This window comes from Strix uralensis, chromosome 2 (genome assembly GCF_047716275.1).
Source record: "Strix uralensis isolate ZFMK-TIS-50842 chromosome 2, bStrUra1, whole genome shotgun sequence".
NCBI classification, from domain to species: domain Eukaryota; kingdom Metazoa; phylum Chordata; class Aves; order Strigiformes; family Strigidae; genus Strix; species Strix uralensis.
This window is the reverse complement of record NC_133973.1, coordinates 56550696-56569825: the sequence shown is the minus strand read 5'-3', so window position 1 is coordinate 56569825 and position 19130 is coordinate 56550696. Positions and strand designations below refer to the sequence as shown.

Genomic DNA, 19130 nt, shown 5'->3' with positions numbered 1-19130 from the left:
TCTCTGCCAAACGTCAAGTCCCTGCTCCCAAGTGTGGAAGCACTAGAGATTCTCGTTGGAACAGCTGTATAAATATCAGCAAAACTGGGTTTTCCCCACCTTCACTCTGAAATGACTGAACTATTTTTGCGCATGCCTTCCAGAAAAAATTTTGCCTGAGGCAAACACTCACTGTGGAGCTTTACAGTCCAAATAGTTAAAATGGAGTCAAATTATAAGTGATAATATAAGCTTACAATGTGTCATACGGAAATATAGGTGTTGATGTCTGCTCCTTGCATAATACTACAAAGACTCTTGAGTTTCTGTAGAAATAAGAAGAGACCAAAATTATCTTCCCTTAATAAGGAAATGTAAAACATATGTAAAAAATGGTGAAGAGTGAAAAAAATAATGAAAACTCATCTTAAACAATACATGAATGTTCATACTTACTATGGCTGTTTTCGTTGATGTTGAAAAAATTGAAATGCATATGGTTCATGATTCAGCTGCAAGACACCTGCAATAAGCAAGGGATCATTAAGAGGGGTTACAAATCTCTGTTGCTTTCCCCCATCCTTCTGTCTTGTGAGTCTCACATTCTTTGCTCCACAGAGTTTTTGTTTCAGCAACCTGTAACCAGGTGCGAAGTGTGTTCTCCTGGGAGCTGGAATATGCAAGTTTGAACCTGCTAATTCTTAAGTGAATACTTTAATCTTCAGTGTCTTAAATCTCTTATACCACTTCCACTGCCACCTTTCTTCTATTTTTTTTTTCCTAATAAATTACTGAGTCGGTTCTCTACAGCCAAAGATGCAAACTGGAGCCTAGATTTGGAGGGGAAATTTGAAGCAATGAATCCTAGTCTCAGACAAGTGTCTAATCCATGGCTACAGGAAAACACATAAATCTTTGAAACAGGCACATAACTTTCCCCATTCCTTGTAGAGGGAATTTCATAGCTAACTAGCGTTTGAGAGTTACGCTCCAGGAGCTGGATGACTAAAATACTTGCTTGGTTACAATATCCTTAAAAGATCCAGTAGGTGTGACAGTATGGAGTGTTACCCCATCTACCTTCCTGCATGTCTTTTCCAAATAAAAATTATTTTTCAAACAAAATTAGTAAAGAGGACAATGAGTGAGACTGTTCCAATTTGGAAAAATTGCTTCCTTTCAATTAACACCAGTACTGATGTTCATTTTAAAGCCTTATGGAGGTTTTGCATCTTTATAACACTAGTGTAATTTCTGTTTATGTGAACTGGAAGAAACAAATCAGCTGGGCTGTATGAGTGGGAGCATAGCCAGTCGTTCAAGGGAAGAGATTGCTCTGCTCTATATGGCACTTGTCAGACCACATCTAGATACTGCATCCAGTTTTGGGACCTGACACAGGAAAGATGTGGACAAACTGGAGGGAGCTTGGGAGGACCCCAAGGCAGCAGGGCTGGAGCACTTGCCCTGTGGGGAGAAGCTGGGGGAGATGGGACAGCCTGGAGAAGGGATGGCTTCAGGGGTACCTTACAGCCCCCCAGCACCTACGAGGGATCATTGAGGAGACAGAGCTGGGCTCTTCACAGCAGTGCAGGGCAGGAGGGTGTACAAGTTGCAACAGGTTCAGGCTGGGTATAAGGAGGGACTTTTTCCTATGTGTTCCCATGGTGAGTGATGCAGCGGTGCAGATCAGCCTGGGAGGCTGTGCTGTCTGGCCTTGAAGGGTTTCAAGCCCTGACTAGTCCAAGCCCAGAGCAACCTGGTCTGACCTCAGAGATGGCCCTCCTTTGGGCACAGGGTTGGACTAGAGACCGCCCAAGGTCCCTTCCAGCCTGTGACCCTCAAGCCTTTAGGCACCCAAAATCCTACTGATTTTCAGTGGCTTTTATAATATTTTTGTAATAGCAAACATATGATTGACATCTACTTCAACCCTTCTGATCACCTCTAGCTTCCCTAGAGTCCTTCTTGGAGGGAAGACTAAAAACTTAGAATCTTTTTATTCTCTGATGAAACAATTCTTGTCTAGGGATTAAAACCTTTAAAAGCTTCTCAAACCTTGTATGTATGGATTTAAGGCTTCAGTTCTCTGTATCTTGATTTTTTAAAGCAGGGGAGTGTTTTGTTTTGTTTTTTTTTTTTAATCTGAGCTAACTAATAACTGTGTCATAATATATTAGAATCCTTCCTGAGAAGTATTCAGCTGAATTTTCTTTATTAAAAACTTAGATTATGTCATGTCTGTCTCTTGACTCCCCAAGGATTTTTGAGTTCATCTTAGTTTCTAGGCTATTTAGCTTTTAAAAAAAGTAGGTTAAAAAGCTTTCCTCTTAGTGTTGCCTTTTAATCTATAAGACTTTGCTATTTATATTAGGGCTATGTATGACTTCATGATGCTGCCACCAGATTCTTTATGTGTTGTACATTCTTCACCCATTTACAAATGGAAAAGAAAACACCTAGTGAGGACTAGCAAGTCACTCTTAAAATACTGTCTGAATGCACAAACCTTACAGAGGGCTGCTGCTTAAGTCTCCTGCTATCCCTAGACTGGAGGAAATAGCAAAATACTATATTGAAATGTACCAAAAATTGATAGAAGATAGGGAGAGGGAGAAATCCTTTGTGCATTTGGTACATCCATACGTGGCCAGTGAGGTGTTTGTAAATGGTCAAATGCCCTCCAGCTAAAGAGGAGAAGCACAAACTATTCCACAGGTCTTATCAGTAAGACAGAAAGCCAGGAAAACCTAAAATGACAGAGACTACCTCTCCCCTGATGGCAAATTACAGCATGCAAAGGAAGGAAGATGGATGAAAAGACACGTAATATGTGTGATAGGGTTGTACAGCTTGGATTATTCTACTGGATATGCTGTGCCTGAATTTTTCTTTCCTATTTGCAGTCTGGATATAGAGCGTACAGAGGAAAAGTTAAATAAAGAAGAAAACAGTATCTGAAGTTGGCGTTGAGGTGGTTTTCATAAAACGGAGATTTCTCAGTCTTAATTCTTTGTATTGATTTTTATGGGAAGTTTATGAAATATTTAGCAATGTGAATGCAGAAAAGTAACTTAGAAATAAGCTTTTACTCTGGTGGTTGCATAGAAGTTTCTGCAGGCATCCTCTGAAAGCAAATTATGTCTCTCCATCCTCCTTCATTCCCTCTCCACCTTCCAGCAGGGAAAGTGGTATTATGCCTTCCGTAAACATGGAGACTAAGAGCTAAATGTTGGAGGTAGAAGGTAGAAATTCACTGCAGGGAAGTATCCTGAATTTGTGTATATTTTTCTGATGTTCTGCTGTGCTATTCTATATAATCTTTGTCCTTACAGCATTTAATACTGACATTCTCTTAGGATTATTCAAGAGAAAACATTAAGTATTTATGGCCATAGTTAATATCTTTATAAATAGTTTATAATAGGATCTGCCATAATAAAAGTTTGAAATAGTTTCCATCATAATTCTTTGTTTTCACATATTCTAAAATTTACAAAATACTTGTTTTGGGAGGTGAAATGTTCTGTGTTGTGAGTCTTGGAAGTATTTTTTCCTCTTGAACTCAGAGTATAATCCTTTCAGCTATTTTGGAATTATAGGGAAATGGGAAAAATACTTTTTCCCTTTCTACAATAATAATAATAAAAATAAAAAAAATCCTCAGCTACACTTTTAACAATACTACAGGGAAAACAAGTTAAGTTTGAAATATGTGGTAAGATCTACTGCCTTTGCTTGCTCTGAGGGAAAAATTAAAAATAAAGTTATAAATGACGGAAAAATAACATCACACTGTTCCCAGTAACATCTGCTAAGCTTATTAGCAGAAACTAATAAAAACCCACCCCCTTAATGACGTTGCTGCACATTCCCTTTGCCTGAGGCCATCCAGCCCTCATTCCAGGCTGCTGTGGCTCCCAGCTGGTCTCTAGACCTTCGCAGATCCTTAGCGTGTCTCTCACTCACTTGGCTGCCATGTGGCCCCAAATTGTGAGGGGTCAGGGATGTGCCTGTCCTCTTCCCATGTGTGAACAACGCTGGTGCTTCTCCTGACTGCTACTTCTAGGGCCTTGCAGCCGTGTGACGCCAGCCTACAGCTAAAAAAATACAGTTTTTTAACCAAGAGCAGACTTTTATTGGTTTAGATCATTTTCTACGTAGAGCTTTGCAAAGTCCAAGGGTTGGTTTTGTCACAAAAGTTCTGTGTTGTCATGAGAAACAACAGAATGTACCAGAATGGCTTTCACGTTTAGTCTTTCTCTAAGTGCACCTGTGTCGAGCTGTCCTAAAAGATACTAAAATAGCATGAAATTCAAATGTACATGGAATTGAAACACAGGTTTTACTGAGTATCTGGTCCTTGTGGGAGAGAAGGAGTAACACACAAACCTACAGGTATGTGGACAAACAGGCCCTTCTGCATGGCATCAGTGCTGTGTCTGTGTTGCTGCCCCTTGCCTGGAGAGCGTTTCCCGCACCCCGCAGCTCTGGGACAAAGGAACGAAATATGAGATTACAAGCATGAAAAGATCTCAAACCCCTTTACGCTTACTGCATATCACCTCCCTGGTCTCATGGTGTTTATGCAACATGCCTGCCATGCCTGTCCATAACGTGTTGAGTAGCGGAGATACCTACAGCTGTAGCTGGCACTAATACCATTGCAACCAGTAAGGTGATAGCAGTGTGGTTTTTAAAATGAGGGTTCGCCATCAGAATGGTATAGGAAGTAGTTTGTGTAAGGAACATGGTAAAAGCCACTCATGGATGTTTTATCCTTACCTTGCTCTTCAAAAATAAGGTGCACAAGCAAGACACAACCTGAATCTGCAGCCTAGTTAAAGCGCTCAGATGTGTTAGGAAAAATCAGGATTTGGGCCCCTGCTACCAGAGTTGCACCATTTTAAACAGCAAAGTTGCAGGATAAAAATCAGAAATAATCAAAAAAGCCATATGCAGATATTACATCTTTCAGGCAAGGCCTTCAGGCTGTCTCTCACTTGTCCTTCCAGGCCCATCGCTCTTGCATTCCTTGCTGTGGCGTTGCCTCATTTAAAATGGGCATCATGCCTGCTAACTCCTGCTGCCCATGCAGTGGGTGGCTCAGGGCCTTATAGAGGTTTTTGGAAGCTCCTTTTCTGTCCCAGCCGCATAGTTGGCAAATGTTTTATCTACTGGACCTTGGCCTGTCTCGTCACAGTTGAGTGTCTTTCTACATCCATTCTTATGGGCAAGCTTGGGCCTCAGATACCTCACATTGAAGTTTTGGTGGATCTTTACTGTTAGCTGTCAGGGAAATTGTCAACAGCTGAAAAAGAAACTGTGCTTTATTCTAAATATTTGGGGGGATGTTAATTCTGAAAGTTCAGCTGTGTTACTTTACTCATTTCTGCAGTCACAGAAAGAAAATGAAACAGGTACAACCAGTTCTGGTAGGAACTCATATTCCTTTCACCTCAGTACTTTGTGAATGTGAAGCATGGATGAAAAATGTAAATGCTAATGTTTGCTCCTTTTGGTTTTGTTGAGGTTTTAGTAAAAATCCAGGTAAATCAAGTGAAAAGTTAAATTTGAGATAGTATTAATACACTGTTCCTCTTGCCAAAAATCAAGAAAAGCATATATCAATAGAGTAATTGTGCCATCTTTTTAAGGTTGCAATCTTCCTTAACTTTTTTGAGCATGTAGCAGTCCTTGTAAGATTTAAAACACATTTCTTGTTGCATCATGTACATGGAAATGCACGTGCACACAGACAAGTAACTGCACAAACGATCATGTATTTTGGCCTAATTGATTTGAAATCAGTGGACACATGCTATTGTCCCCCAGTTTGTCCTAATTGCCATTTTGTGCTCATGTAAGGAAGAAAATTCTGGTTGTGTTTAGTGGCAGCATTCCCAATTGACTTCAGTTGTTCCAAGAGTGATGAGGCATCTTAATTCTTAAACTAAATCCACTCCTGTGTTTTGATTTCTCAAGCCTCTGTAATTCATTCCTTTTTTTATTTTGAAACAATTAATTTCATTTCATTTGCAAGCTCTAGAACTACTGTCAACCTTTACTCTCCCATCAATCTTATTTTTGGCTTCCTGGAGCTTTGCATACAATATGCTAGTGTAAACATTATTTTTGTTTATTAAAAAAAAAAGAAAAAAAAATAATTGAAGTTGCCTCTTCTTAGAACTAAGCTGTAAAAGAGGTATAACACAATTGCACTAATTAAGAAGAGCGGTTGGTTTTGTTTGCTTTTTTTTTTTCCCTTAGCAAAGTGCCAGAAAGGAAAGATCAATACAGGAGAACCTATTTCATTCTGCACCAAAGGGAGTTGGAAAAGATCCACTTGAACTCTTAGCACTGAAATGCCGGAGGCTGATGTAATTAAGTAAACCAGCTGAGAACTGAAAAATAACCTGATAAAACTAAGAGATTATAAGTATGAAAGAGCTGATGCACAGTTCTGCATCTTCTGATAGAGGAAGTAGGGTTTGCTGGGAATTTTGAAAGGCTTGTCTTTTGTTGACAATTAGTTATTTTGCACTGGAAATTGTTGATTAATTGAAAAATGTTTGAATAACGCTTAGAAATTGCTGCAATATCTTTTGTTGCCCTTTTTTAAAAATAAGTAGTTGTGGGTTTGGTTCCAAATGGCTTCTCAGTTTGAAATGTAATTTATAGTTTAAAGAAAAATAGTATTCATGTGGAAATAAAATTTTCAGCAGTGATGTCCACCAGTGCTTAATTGACCAAGTTATTTTTATTAATATTTTCGTATTAGGTTTGATTTTTCAAAATTTTTTGATGTTTTGATGATGTATTATTTTGTTAAAATTTTACCAGGACAGGGCAACCATTTTGATAATTTATTGCAGATTTTTTGAAGGATAAATAGCGGTAGGCACAGTTATGCTTGAAAATAAGAGAGATTCATCTGTTCAAAAGCACGTCTTTATAGGTATTGTATAATAAACCGACTTTCTCCCTGAACAAAGATTTTATTTAAATGAAAATCCCATTTTTGTCAGATTTGCCCACACAGCATTTGATTCATCAAGAGTGACCTCTTCAAGACAGAATTCCAGGTTCAATGATGACTGCCACATGTCTATAGTTGTCATTCCTTTTACCTCCTCTTTCTTTAATTGGCACCAGATTTTGAACGCTGATATGGTTGAGTTCAGTGATTAATTGTGTGAGATATCCTAACATGTCAGGATCCAAGCTAGACCTTTTTTTTATCAGTGCCATTTTTTGTGAAGCTCTCGGATGCAGATGCAGTTGTTACTTCTTTTTGACAGTGTAGTCTTACAGGCAGCGATGAGAATGGGGATGAGCTGGGGCTCCCTGGCTTTGTTTCGATTTAGTGTGGCCTTTTAAAAATCAACAGAAGGTCAGTGTAAATAAATAGACTTAAAAACAAAACCCAAAGAAGAGGAGCCAGCCTTAACATTTGGCAGTGGAGGTTTTGTGACAAGCCTATTGCCTTTTCACTTTGAGGTCCCTGTCCTTATTGAGCTGCTATAAATGTCGGTGACAGAGCTCTAAGTGAGACAGGACATACTGTACAGCACAATACCCATTCCTGAAGGAGGTTACCCTGTTCTGCACTACCTTAGCTTTCCTTTCCCCAAAACAACAAATTTGTTAACTGTGTTTGTGAAGAAAACCTCTAAATAGTAGCAGTGTAAGTGATGCAAAGACATCTATGAGCATCTGTAAAGAGCCTAGGACAATAGCTCTGAGAGGTTTTGGTTGCCTCATTTTTGTTGTTAAATAGTTCGGATGACCTGTGGTGATCATTTAGAGGACGAGGGTAGTTAACTATTTGCCTCCTGGTTAAGAAAGGCCAGGGAGATATGGTGCGGGTCTTACTGTGAGCACATCTCTATTTGCTTTCTTAAGTGCATGATCCCTAGAAGGGACAACTGTTTATATTTAGGTTTAGTTTTTTTAAAGTGTCAAGTTCAAGCTCACAAGGAGGAGTCTGGAAGTCCTGCATGCACAAGCTGCATTTTGAACAAAGCTAGCTGTTATTTTGGTGACTGGCCATAGGTGGAGTTTGGAAAGAACTGTCTTGCATGCTCCGTACCTTGCAGACAGCAGGAATGCAATGGTCTCATTCCCTTGTCAGGATGCTTGTAAAGAAGAGATGTTTTACTCTTTAGCTGCATGAAATGGGAGGAGAGTCTGCAAGGGGAGAACGGGCCGAGTGTGCTCTTTTCCTCTCCAGAAGTTTGGTTTTGGCATTTTGGGAAAGAAACATATTGGAGTTCCTCATCAAGAAGAGGCAGCTGTGATAAATGCCAAGACTGAAGAATGCAATGGCGTGGGCCAAGCAGAGCTCGTTAGCCTTTGGGGAAGAGCTGCTGGTTACTGACTCTGTTCTGGCTCTATGGTAAGACATAGCATAGAAATACAGAAGTGTAGGGCTCATTGAAAGTTTCTGATGAAAGTATTTTTCAACAGAAAATACTGAGATTGACTAAGTGACTTGTTTTGTCAGAAGTGGCTTCTGGCTTTGGGAAATGTTTTTCATTAAACTACAGAGCATATGCAAAGCAGTAACACATTGATTTGGCTATGCTGTCACGGTGCCTTCGTAGAGTCTATTTTAGTTCTCATGTTCACATTCTCTTCTCCAAGATGAGGAGAATGTAGTGGGTCCTGAGAGACACGCCTTGGTGCGTGGAGCCATCTTGGATGAGAAAACAGGAGCACAAGTATGTGAACTCCAGTTCCCATGCAGAAGGGCATCAATTTGATGACATTAAATATTTGAATTTTCTGGAATCTCTATGACACCTCTAATTTTTGCCTTTTTCTTCCCCAAAGCAAATACACAATTTCTCTCACCCCTTATCATTTTAATGACAATGTTGTTATCTAAACTTTGTTGGGAAAAGACCTTTTGGCCTAGCCTTGTCAAATAAGTAGGTAAATAGTAGAACCCCACCAGGAGATAAATGCAAATTTGTGGGTTTGTTTTTTTTTAAGGGGTGGGTGTTTATTTAACAATAATGACCCCAAAAAAAGTCCGCCAAGAAGCTGACAACTGCTCAGCACTCAGTTAAAGCAGACTGGAACTTGCGAAGTTCTTCAGGGGGTAAGAGGAGGGCCATACTAGCTGTCTGATGAATTTCTGTCAGCAGGGCTGGATGCAGAAATGGGAAGTGCATGGCTTCCTATTTAGGTTTCAGGTTTAGGTTTTAGTTTAGGTGTTTTCCCTAAATGTCTGGCCTGTTTCTGCCTTCCTGAGTGGAAGATTGACTGGTGACTCCCAGTCCCTGTGGATGGCAATGCTGCTTCAAGTAGCAAATGTAAGTAAACTCCTTTCCTGAAATAGCCTCGGCTGTCCTTTGCCCCAGGGTTAGCCTGGAGGGCAGGACATGGCCCTGAAGGACCCAGTGAGCATCATTTAGAAGAGAGGCAGAGGAGTTGCGTCTTCAGATGCTATTTCAAAGTTGAAAAAATTATTTTCCCTCGATTCTTCAGCGAGATCGCCCTTATTTTTGGCAACAGTGCTAAAACATGCCAGACAAAGGAAGAGCAATCCTTGAGGAAGCGGATGGGATGTGAGTAAACTATTCTTGGTTGACCTGACTAGCACTGTGCTGAACCACAGCTGTATGCAAGACTGCCTTCTCCAGACCTACTTGCATGGCCCATTAGCAAGATTCCCAGTGCTTACCCAGAGCACAGAGGAGTGTGCTGCAGGGTTAGCTTTGCTGGAGCCAGCTCAACTCCAGGTGAACGACTTAATTCAGCAAAAGCCAAGCAGCCCTAGAAGCACAACGGTAGCGTATCTGAGCTAATAAAACAGGTTTTTACCTCTGTATGGGAAGCATTTCTGCAAACCTGTCCCAGCAGAACTGAGAGTCGAGTGGTTATTTAAAATAACTGTTAAATTTAATTTTGCATGATCTTGACAACCCATCCACTGGGGGAGGGTGAAATGTTTAGGATCCATTATACTTTGGGAAGTCTTAGTAGGCTCTGCTCACATGTTTGGACATTCTCAAATATGTGCAGGATCACAACTCAAATCTTTAAGGCAAGTTTGAAGTAAAGAGAACTTTCTGTTATGTGTAATTGGGTACAGGAAAACATGTTGCAAGTAAAGGAAACTCAAACACATGTTTGAATGCTTTTGGTAAATACTCCTGACATTGTGAAGAATTAAGATGTTATTGCTGGTTTAAATGTGAAATGTCTCCAAAGGCACATCAGTATTGTTTATAAACTATAATTTATTACTTTAAAAAACCTCTTAATCTACGTAATACTGATCTCCAGTAACAAAAGGAGACCATCAATTAGCAGAAATAAATCTGTCACAATGATAACTAAAAGTTTCTGTGATTTTCTACAGAAGTTTGCATTTCTACATTTAAAAAAATTTCATTGACGGGGAGACTAGTTGTTTGTTCCTTATGAATCAGAATTGGAGATACATAAAAGATAAGTATGTTCCTCTCCTCCCCACCATGTCTTCTATAGCCTCTTTTATTTGGGGTGTTTATCTGTGGAGAAGAAGGAAATCAAAGAGAGCGTTAATGAAATTGAGTATGGTTTCTCATAGCTCAGCCAAATTTCTAATGAATAGATTTCTCTGGGTCAAAGCCAAGATCTGTGTATCACTTCGGATGGGTAAAAGCTTTACAGTTGTGTATCTGATTGCTGCACTGGCATCTGTGGGAGGGAAGAAACCTTAAATGTATGAGTGGGGATCATCTGGTTATTTGTGGCATGGTAACAATGTGTATAAAGATATGATCCGACACATATGTCAAAGTAATTCCTGTTGACTGACTTCAGGGAAGATGCATTGTAAATCCAACTACTCTGTGTGCTTGGGATTCTGATACAAAGGTAGTTGCTGTGGAGGATTTTCTGGGGCTGTCAGACTATTTATTTTGCAGTCAGGCTGATTTTTTCTGGTTTTAATTCATTTAAGAAAATTCGTCTTTAGAAAAATGAACAAAAAATATCACTCCTCCTTTCCCTTCCCTTCCCATTCCCAAAGTAACCCTCCGTATATGGGAAACACCGTGCTAATGTCTTAAATTAGCAGGATGCATCCAGAAACAGCATCTGTAGTTTCTTGATTTCTTTTTTTTAATAAAGTTCATTTTACCACAAAGTACGTCATTGCTGAAACTGAATTTTTGTAAGAGGTTTCATCTTTACCAACTTTCCTACCACCAAATTCTGAAACTGCTATTTTTAAAATGCTTTTAGAAGTGTTATGTCGGATGTTTTTTCTAAACCCACAGCTATCAAAGTTTCTTGATTTATTGTTATCACAGGCATAGCAGCAATACGGATGTATTTTAAGTACTCAGACAGGGATGGAAATGGCCTTAACTGTTGCCATGAATGTCTGCCTTGTTCTTCATTGTATGGAGATGATTATGCAAAAAGGGGCACAGGGATTTATTAATTATTCAGAACCGAGTCTGTTTATCTGAAAGAAGCATGTATAAAGTTATCCTGAAAGTGGTGCTTTCGCTGCCTAGTCGCCAACCTTGGTAACTAAAGCCCTTACAGCTAGCTACCAGAGCTTCCAGTCTCCTGATCCTGTGGCAGAGAAATTTGAGCCCATTTTACAGATGAGAGATTGAGGAGAAAAGAGACCAAATGGCTTCCCAGGGCAATATGTGGCATGTGTGACAGGACTGGCTGTTGGATACAGCTGATGTTGTCCTCAGCCAGAATCTTAGCAGAAAGTGATCATCCTTTCCAAAGTAGATGAAATTTTCCTCATCGAGACTGCCCAATTTTCAGTATTTTGTTTCTTCTGGTCCTCTGTGAAGTACAAATTGTAATAATAAAGACTAGAATACTTGAGAAAGATGTCTCTCAATTTAGTAAGCTGTGGTTTCTTATGGAAAACCAACATCCGAGCCATTGATGAAATATAGCAGCCCAGGAGAATAAGAGGCTTACCAGGGTTCGAAAGACCTCCATTTACATAAATATGCACAGACATCTGTTACAGTCATGAGTGACCTGCTGGTTTAAATCATCAGCAGGGGAAACTTGTAGTTGATCAGCATTGCTTGCAGTAGCAGGTGCTACTTTAGGCAACAGGAATTACTGAAGAGGTTTTCGATGAACAAAGACCTTTCCGCTTGCCAAGAAGAGACATACGGGAAATTGAAACAAACGGCACACGCCTACAGTCTTTCATTTGAAATATGTGACAAGAGCATAGTGTGTGCTTCTGCGTCCAAACCTTTACATGATTAGTTATAGGTATGGTGTGGCTGACAAAGTTGCAAAGTTTATGTCTGAGAAGTACTTACGGCTTTTAAAACCAAACTCCTTAAGTCAGATTCCCAAACAGAAATGAATCATCAAGATTTAATGGAAAATGTTCAAAACAAATTTATCATCTAAAACCAATGTTTTTATTATGAGAGAATATGCCCAAAATAGTAAGTAAAACTGTCATCCTAAAAGGTTACGATTACTTAAGTGAATAACTGAAGTTTAATTCTTGCTCATCATTAATCAACAGAGACATTATAACTTTATATAATGCCAGGATATTTGTATTCCTTGTTGGCACAAGGTATATGGTGTTCTCTCTTTTTTTTTTTTTTTCCTCCCTCTCCCCCTGCCCTGTAATAAAATTTGTAATCTTATCTTAAATTTACATTTGTTTCTATTTTATGGGAACTTTATTTAAGTTCACTGTGTAGCATGGTTTTGTAAGGAAAGAATCTGTCTTTACAGTGGATGAACTACTGGACAGAAAACTAGATTACAAACTTGGGGCTGCAAAAAGGTTATGATTTAGTGTGTTACACATGACTATAATTGCCAGCAGTCCTGAAAAGGAAGTGCTCACACAGTAACAAGGAGAGTCCAAAGAACCTGTAGGAAAGCCGCAGAAGTAAAAGAGTTGACATTTTCAAAAACTTCCAAGATTTAAAATGCTCCCTCTGACTCTCTCATATATGTTAAATACTGCTCTTTATTTATAATAAAAGGTCCGGTTTGGTTTGAGTACTTGATTCACAATATTTAATGGGTGCCTCACATTGGGACATAACAGCTCTAATAACTATATAAGATCTTTAAATATCTTAATAATTCCCACCTCTATTTTGATAACAGATTTCATAATAAATCAAGATAAAACAAAACCTGTTCTTTTCTTTCCCTTTAAACAGAGCGTGGATCACACTTCTCGTAAACCTCATCATATTGAGGTTGGGCTAAGATGAGCATAACCAGTGACGAAGTGAATTTCTTGGTGTATCGCTATCTCCAGGAATCGGGTAAATGTCCTGTCTTTCCTCACAACTTCAGGTCATAGATGAAATGGGAAAATTAGCTTTTTGCATGGTGTTGCTTTAGGAATGTTGCATGGAGTGTTTCAGACTGATAGACTAAATATTTCTTGCACAAACCCATGTTTCTCTAAAATCATGGTCTTGAACATAATAAAAGTGCAAACATACGCAGGTACAAAGTAAACATTGCAGTTAGGCAAAATAAGAAAATAAATAACAAATGTTTTTGTAGAGTTACATCATCTCAGCCAAAGTAATTTTTGGCAGCACAGGCACAAAGCACATGAATTTTGAATCTTTTTTCTTAGCTACGTGAAATAATTCTGTCAGATACTTATTAAGTAAAGAGGAATTGTCTAAATTAGTTTTATATTGGCTGTAAAGAGAAATTTGCTTGCAAGCATCTGATGTTTTAGAATTTCATTAGGGTAATTATGTATGTAAACTGAGCTGCACAAGTGTCAGTGTGGCTCTGTCTTAGTATCACTTCCACCTCTATCTGTTCCCATATCAGAAAATAATTTTACAGGGCTTTTCCTTTTAGAAGGAAAGCCTCCATCTTTCCTTCAAAAACAAGATTGAAATGGAAACTTAATTTTAGGGTCTATTTTGGTTTTGGAGTCTTGATTCCACTCTTTGATGGCAAGAAGTAGAAATTCTCTTCACTAATGGAAAATGTTATCTTAGTGCAGAGGTGATAGGGGAGGTAAGAAACACTGAGGAAGGATTTATAGCCATGATCCCAGTTTACTTGGTACTGGCCCTGTGTTCTGAGTTGGTAAAAGTAGAATTGACTAAAAATATTTCATGTTTTCATATGCTGAAAGAAACAAAAAAAAAAATCTGTAAAAAATACATGTCTTCCTATCAGAAGACTCAAAGCCAGATTTAGAAGAAGCCCCCAAGACTTGAGAGCTGTCTTGGACAGGAGACCAAAATCCAGCATGTAGAAGATACTGGATTAGCCTCCTTCTGTTGGTCATTGTAACTAGCATTCATTACATATGCTATTTTGATTTAGTTCTTCTACTTCCAAGACTATTTCAATCCCAGGAACCCAAATCCCTATGCAAGGAATCTCCACTGAAATGGAGAAGATTTATAATACTTTTTCAGGATTTGGTCTTTTAAAACAGTTCTTTGAGAGTCCAGTTGTGGCCTGTGTTAGAGCTGTTTTCTCACATTATATTCTTCTCTCTAATAATGGAGCTTATAAAAAGTAGTCTAGTTCTGGCATGCAATCAGATGAAAGAAAGATAGGAACTAACAAAACTAAAATTTCACCCAAAGTTTATTTTTAAAAATAAGCTATTGGGTACCACACTGGAAAGGGCTTTTGAACATTAGAGCAATGCACAGATGGATGTAATGGAAGCCTAAACAATCCTGAAGTTGTTTTACATTGTTGCATTTGTATTGTAGGAGATTCTGTGCAACAGTGTATTAATACAGTAACTTTTCCAGATGTGAAAAAAGACAACCAGCCTTTTTTATTCCTTTTGTTAGATGGGTAGGTGGGTTAGTGTTGTGTAGTGATTCAGAAGGAGGCTTTACAAAGTCAATCAAGAATGGTGGTATCAGCCAAATGTCAGGAAGAAGTTCTTCTAGGTAACCCATCTCCCACAAGCAAGCAATCACTTTTGTCATTTTAGGGAGAACTTCACATACAAATTTTCATATTAACTGCAAGTTGTACTGCTTTTACCTTCTTATGTAAAGGGCCAAAAGTTTTTCTTACTTGATCCACACACACTAAAGGCTTTCACAAAAACATTTTATTTCCACTGCTCTGTTGTATTTTACTCATTTAAAAGAGTAGAAGATGAGTTTAAATATTTGAAGAAATATTCAAATATGCTTCAAACTGAGCATATTGAAATCTAGATGCTAGGTATTAATTTAGTAGATACACCTGACAGTTTGCTAGTAATTCCGTTCAGCAAATAAGAGCTATAACCAATTGTGAATCCACTAATCTATTTAAAAAGCTTCTTACATTTAATTTGAAACTTCTTTCATACTGTCATTGTTTTTTCCAAAGAAATTTTTGTATCTGTATTTTCAGATAAAGTAGGTTAATAAGACAGAAATTGTTACACAGCATCTTGCCTTTCCACCTGCTGGTATAAATTCCATAAGATGTGGCAGGAGATGAAAAATGTTTAATCAGTAGCTTCAGAAACGATGCATACCAAATTTAGAGGGCTAGTGTTTAAATGCAGTTTAAGTTCAAACCCCTACAGTTTAAGGAGTTTACTGAAAACAAGGTTATCACATTGATTATTTACTAACATTAGCTGAACCCAAAGCTTCTAAAAATTATATCAAGCACAGCCATAAAGGTTGCTTACAAGACCATAAAAAAGTTCAGTTTGTTTTTCAGGTATCTGTCCTTTAATCTTATCCTGTAAAACTTCCTGGCTTTCCCATAAAATGTAGGCAAATGGTAGGAGGAAGAGAGAAAAGACAAAAGGAAATACATATGGCAGACAAAATAGTTCACGTATTTTGAGGCTGCAAGGCACAGAAGCACTTGAGATTATTTGAAACGTTATAGCAAAGATGCTGATGTGTGCTTTACACTTCATTATGAAAATGCTGGCAGGTCTTCTAGTAGAAGTTCATCTTTTCTAAAATTCAAGTTAGAAGTGAAATTCAATAATTCTATTTCTTCCTTAATTCTCAAGTCAGACTAGAAAACTTTGCAGAGTATTAATAGAGTTGAACTGTCTAAACCATTATTGTTGCTTTTTAACAAATCTTGGCATACCAAAGGGAGTTCCAGTGAACTGGAAAAAGCAAATGTTGCACCAGAATTTTTAAAGGTTAAACAAGATGATCCAGGTAACTATAGGTCAAACAAAATCACTGGAAGGTTGAAACTAGGTACCTCCAACAAAAAATAAAGAGATGACATCATCCCTAATGCCAGACAGAAGGATAATGGATCTTGTCGAACAAACTTGATACTGCTTTTTCCAAAATCACAAATGAATTTGACAGAGATAGCTGTGCTGACAGTAATACAGTTAGACTGCTTTATGACATTTACTTAGTCTTGCAACACTGTGTTTAAAAATGAAATTAAATAACAGTGTGTAAAATCAGTGTAATCCGGGGTTACCAAATGGATTGAAAATGGGCTAACAGAAACATCTTGAAAAGTTATTAGAGTTGGGAAATTTCAAAGGTTGCTTTAGTGGGAACTCAGGAATCTGTTCTTGGCATAATGCTGCTCAATAGCTTTATCAGTTACCTGGAAGGAAATATAAAATGATCTTCGAGTACATTTGCAGATGGAATGAAATAGTAAGTTGTGGCACTTGATGAGTTATACTGACTGATCATGTGGTTTAACAGAAAAAAATGCACCCAGGGAGACTGCTTTGAGTTGCCTGCTGCTGGAGAAGCAGGCTGAAGAAGATTCCTGGTCCAGGGACAGTGCAGTCAAAACCCTTCAGGACTTGGACAAGTTAAGGCTCTAATTGCTTAGCTGTATTAAAATAAGTAACAAAATAATTGTTTCTTCACATAGGTGACTCTCTCAGGGTTTATCTATGCCCAGAAAAACAAAGCAGTCAGGCATAATTTCCATTTAGGCTCCGTGGGTTGATGGCACAGAAATTCCACCACTATGGTGGCTAGGTGTTGTCACTTCCACTCTAGGACCATGAACGCCCCCCTTCTTGAGGTATAAAGACGTAGAGTGTTTAATTTCAGTTTAAGATTATTACTTCCTATCCAAAAGTCAAGTCCTGCAATGTTCAGTTTGCTCCTTTTTGAATATGAGCTTTTTGGTGCACAATTTAAAGTGACCCAATTCTCAAAAGTGCTGAGTACTTCCCAGCATTGTTTATCCCAAGAGACAAACTTTTAAGTCAGGTTATATTTATTCGTAGGTGTCTTGATTCAAAGACCACCTTTAAATGAAAATGTCGGCCTCAGTTGCTAAAGTCAGGCTTACATTATGTCTACACTATGAGTGTACTACCAGTGTGGAGATAGGAGCACACAAAATAATCCTGTGGTGGGCATAGTTATACCAACAAAGCAGGTACATTCACAAAAGTGAAACAGGACATACCAAAGAAGCCACAGTTCTGTCGTCCAGCTTACATTGATTCAGCTTTGCACCTCTTCAAACTCCTGAGAAGCATACTTTTGCGAACAGCCATCTTCACTGCTGACATAGTCCTTCTGTTGGTTTTCTTCAGAGTGAAGAGCTGTGTTTCTAAAAAAACATACAGAATTCAGAATATAGAGTTTTCACATTCTTCATCTGCCCAAAAGAGAAACAGATAATTATTTGTCTTTTGGAATGAAGGTCAGAGCAGTACAGTGCAATGGGAGTAATAAGGATTCCAAGGAAAATTGAAAAGGGGGAGGAGACAGCAAAACCAAGGGAAATCAAATCTCACATGTACCTTTTAATCTAAAATGTGCTGCCATCTGTTGTGAATGACAAATCCTATCATAGGTCCAAACGCTATGTTAGATTACCTTCCCTACCCAGCCCAAGTTGTCAATTCTTACATACATGTTGCAGTATAGAATCGTTATCTGAAAATCAGCTCCCCAGTTGTCTGTGGCTTATACAGCTCTCCAGTAGGGCATTTATTGTAGTGGACGTCTGGCAATGACTTGTTAGAGTTAAGGTTGTGTAACAGTTCCCGGTTTTACTCACACTTTTACTGTTCAGTTTGAATTTTTCCATGTTTTATGACATATACTTGATAAACTATTCCTCGGTGTACAATCTGTACCATGTCCAAGACAATAAAAACACTATCTGGATGCTTTTGTTAAAAAGATGTCAATGAAATTTTTAGCTGCTGACTTGGGACGATTTACCATTATACTTTAGAATTGTCATTTGTTTTCTTCCCAACCATAAAAATTAAGGCAGCTAATAATGTAGTTGTTTTCATTCTGTAGATTCACCGTGATAGCAGCGCAGTGGTCTGTTTGGTTCATGGTTGACAGATTTTCCTTGTTTTCCTAAAAGAGATAAGATTTTTCTCTCAGGTTTTAAGCATAGATTCAAGGGCACATAGAGCACGAAGCGTTTCTGTGAATAACAGCACAAAATCCTTTGTAGAGTTAGACATGTGCGAACACCAGCCTCTCCTGTTAACCACCACATCCAGGGCATTTTACTCTCACTCTGCCTTTGAAATTTACGAGAGAATCCAAAATACAGATATTCTGAAGCTTCTGGGATTTCATCATCATGATGTTTTCCAACTAGGTACTAGTAGCTGGAATAGTACTAAATTACAATTTTTCCAATGACATTTAAAATTTTTTTAAAAGGAAGCAACAAAATTTGAAGGAAAATATCTTCCTTATGGCTCATTCTCTTTTTTAACAAGGAGATTTTATACAAAATAGAAGCAGCACAGTTTGCTTGGGTAAGTTCTCAGGCAATAGGGAATGCTGAAGATCGATATTCAGTTCTCTTGACTTTGTGCCTTATGCAGCAGTCTTTACTTAACATAAGTCTATGTAATTTTTCTCCGAAGTCCATACTTTTTCTGCATGTGATGTGTGTTTAGAGTATTTTGAACAACTGTGTATGGCACAGAGTTCCTGAGTCACAGATGAGAGAAGTGCATGTTGAAAATAGTTCAGATTAAACATAGCATAAAATATTGGCATATATAGGTCAGCTAAATTTGCTTCAAAGCTAACTGCTTTCTTTGCGTAGGAAGACTGCTGCTAGGTAGAAGGGAAATGTACAGTGCATGGGTTTTGCTTAAATTATTAAAATCTACACCTTGAAGAATAATTCATTAGAAGAGTGAATCACTTGGTCGATAAAAGCACTTGTCCAGCATGACAGCAAAA

General features: G+C 38.3%; 1 protein-coding gene across 11 annotated transcripts in view; it reads left to right on the top strand.

Annotated features, from left to right (window-relative positions):
* The window catches only part of TBL1X (transducin beta like 1 X-linked), a 201189-nt gene that overhangs the window by 130733 nt on the left and 51326 nt on the right, over positions 1 to 19130 (top strand). For all 11 annotated transcript variants that reach the window (XM_074858851.1, XM_074858852.1, XM_074858842.1 and 8 more), the window contains one exon: positions 13161 to 13268. In XM_074858851.1, coding sequence (XP_074714952.1) covers positions 13211 to 13268 — 58 coding nt within the window. In that variant the 5' untranslated portion in view covers positions 13161 to 13210. The remainder of the gene's footprint in view (positions 1 to 13160; positions 13269 to 19130) is intronic.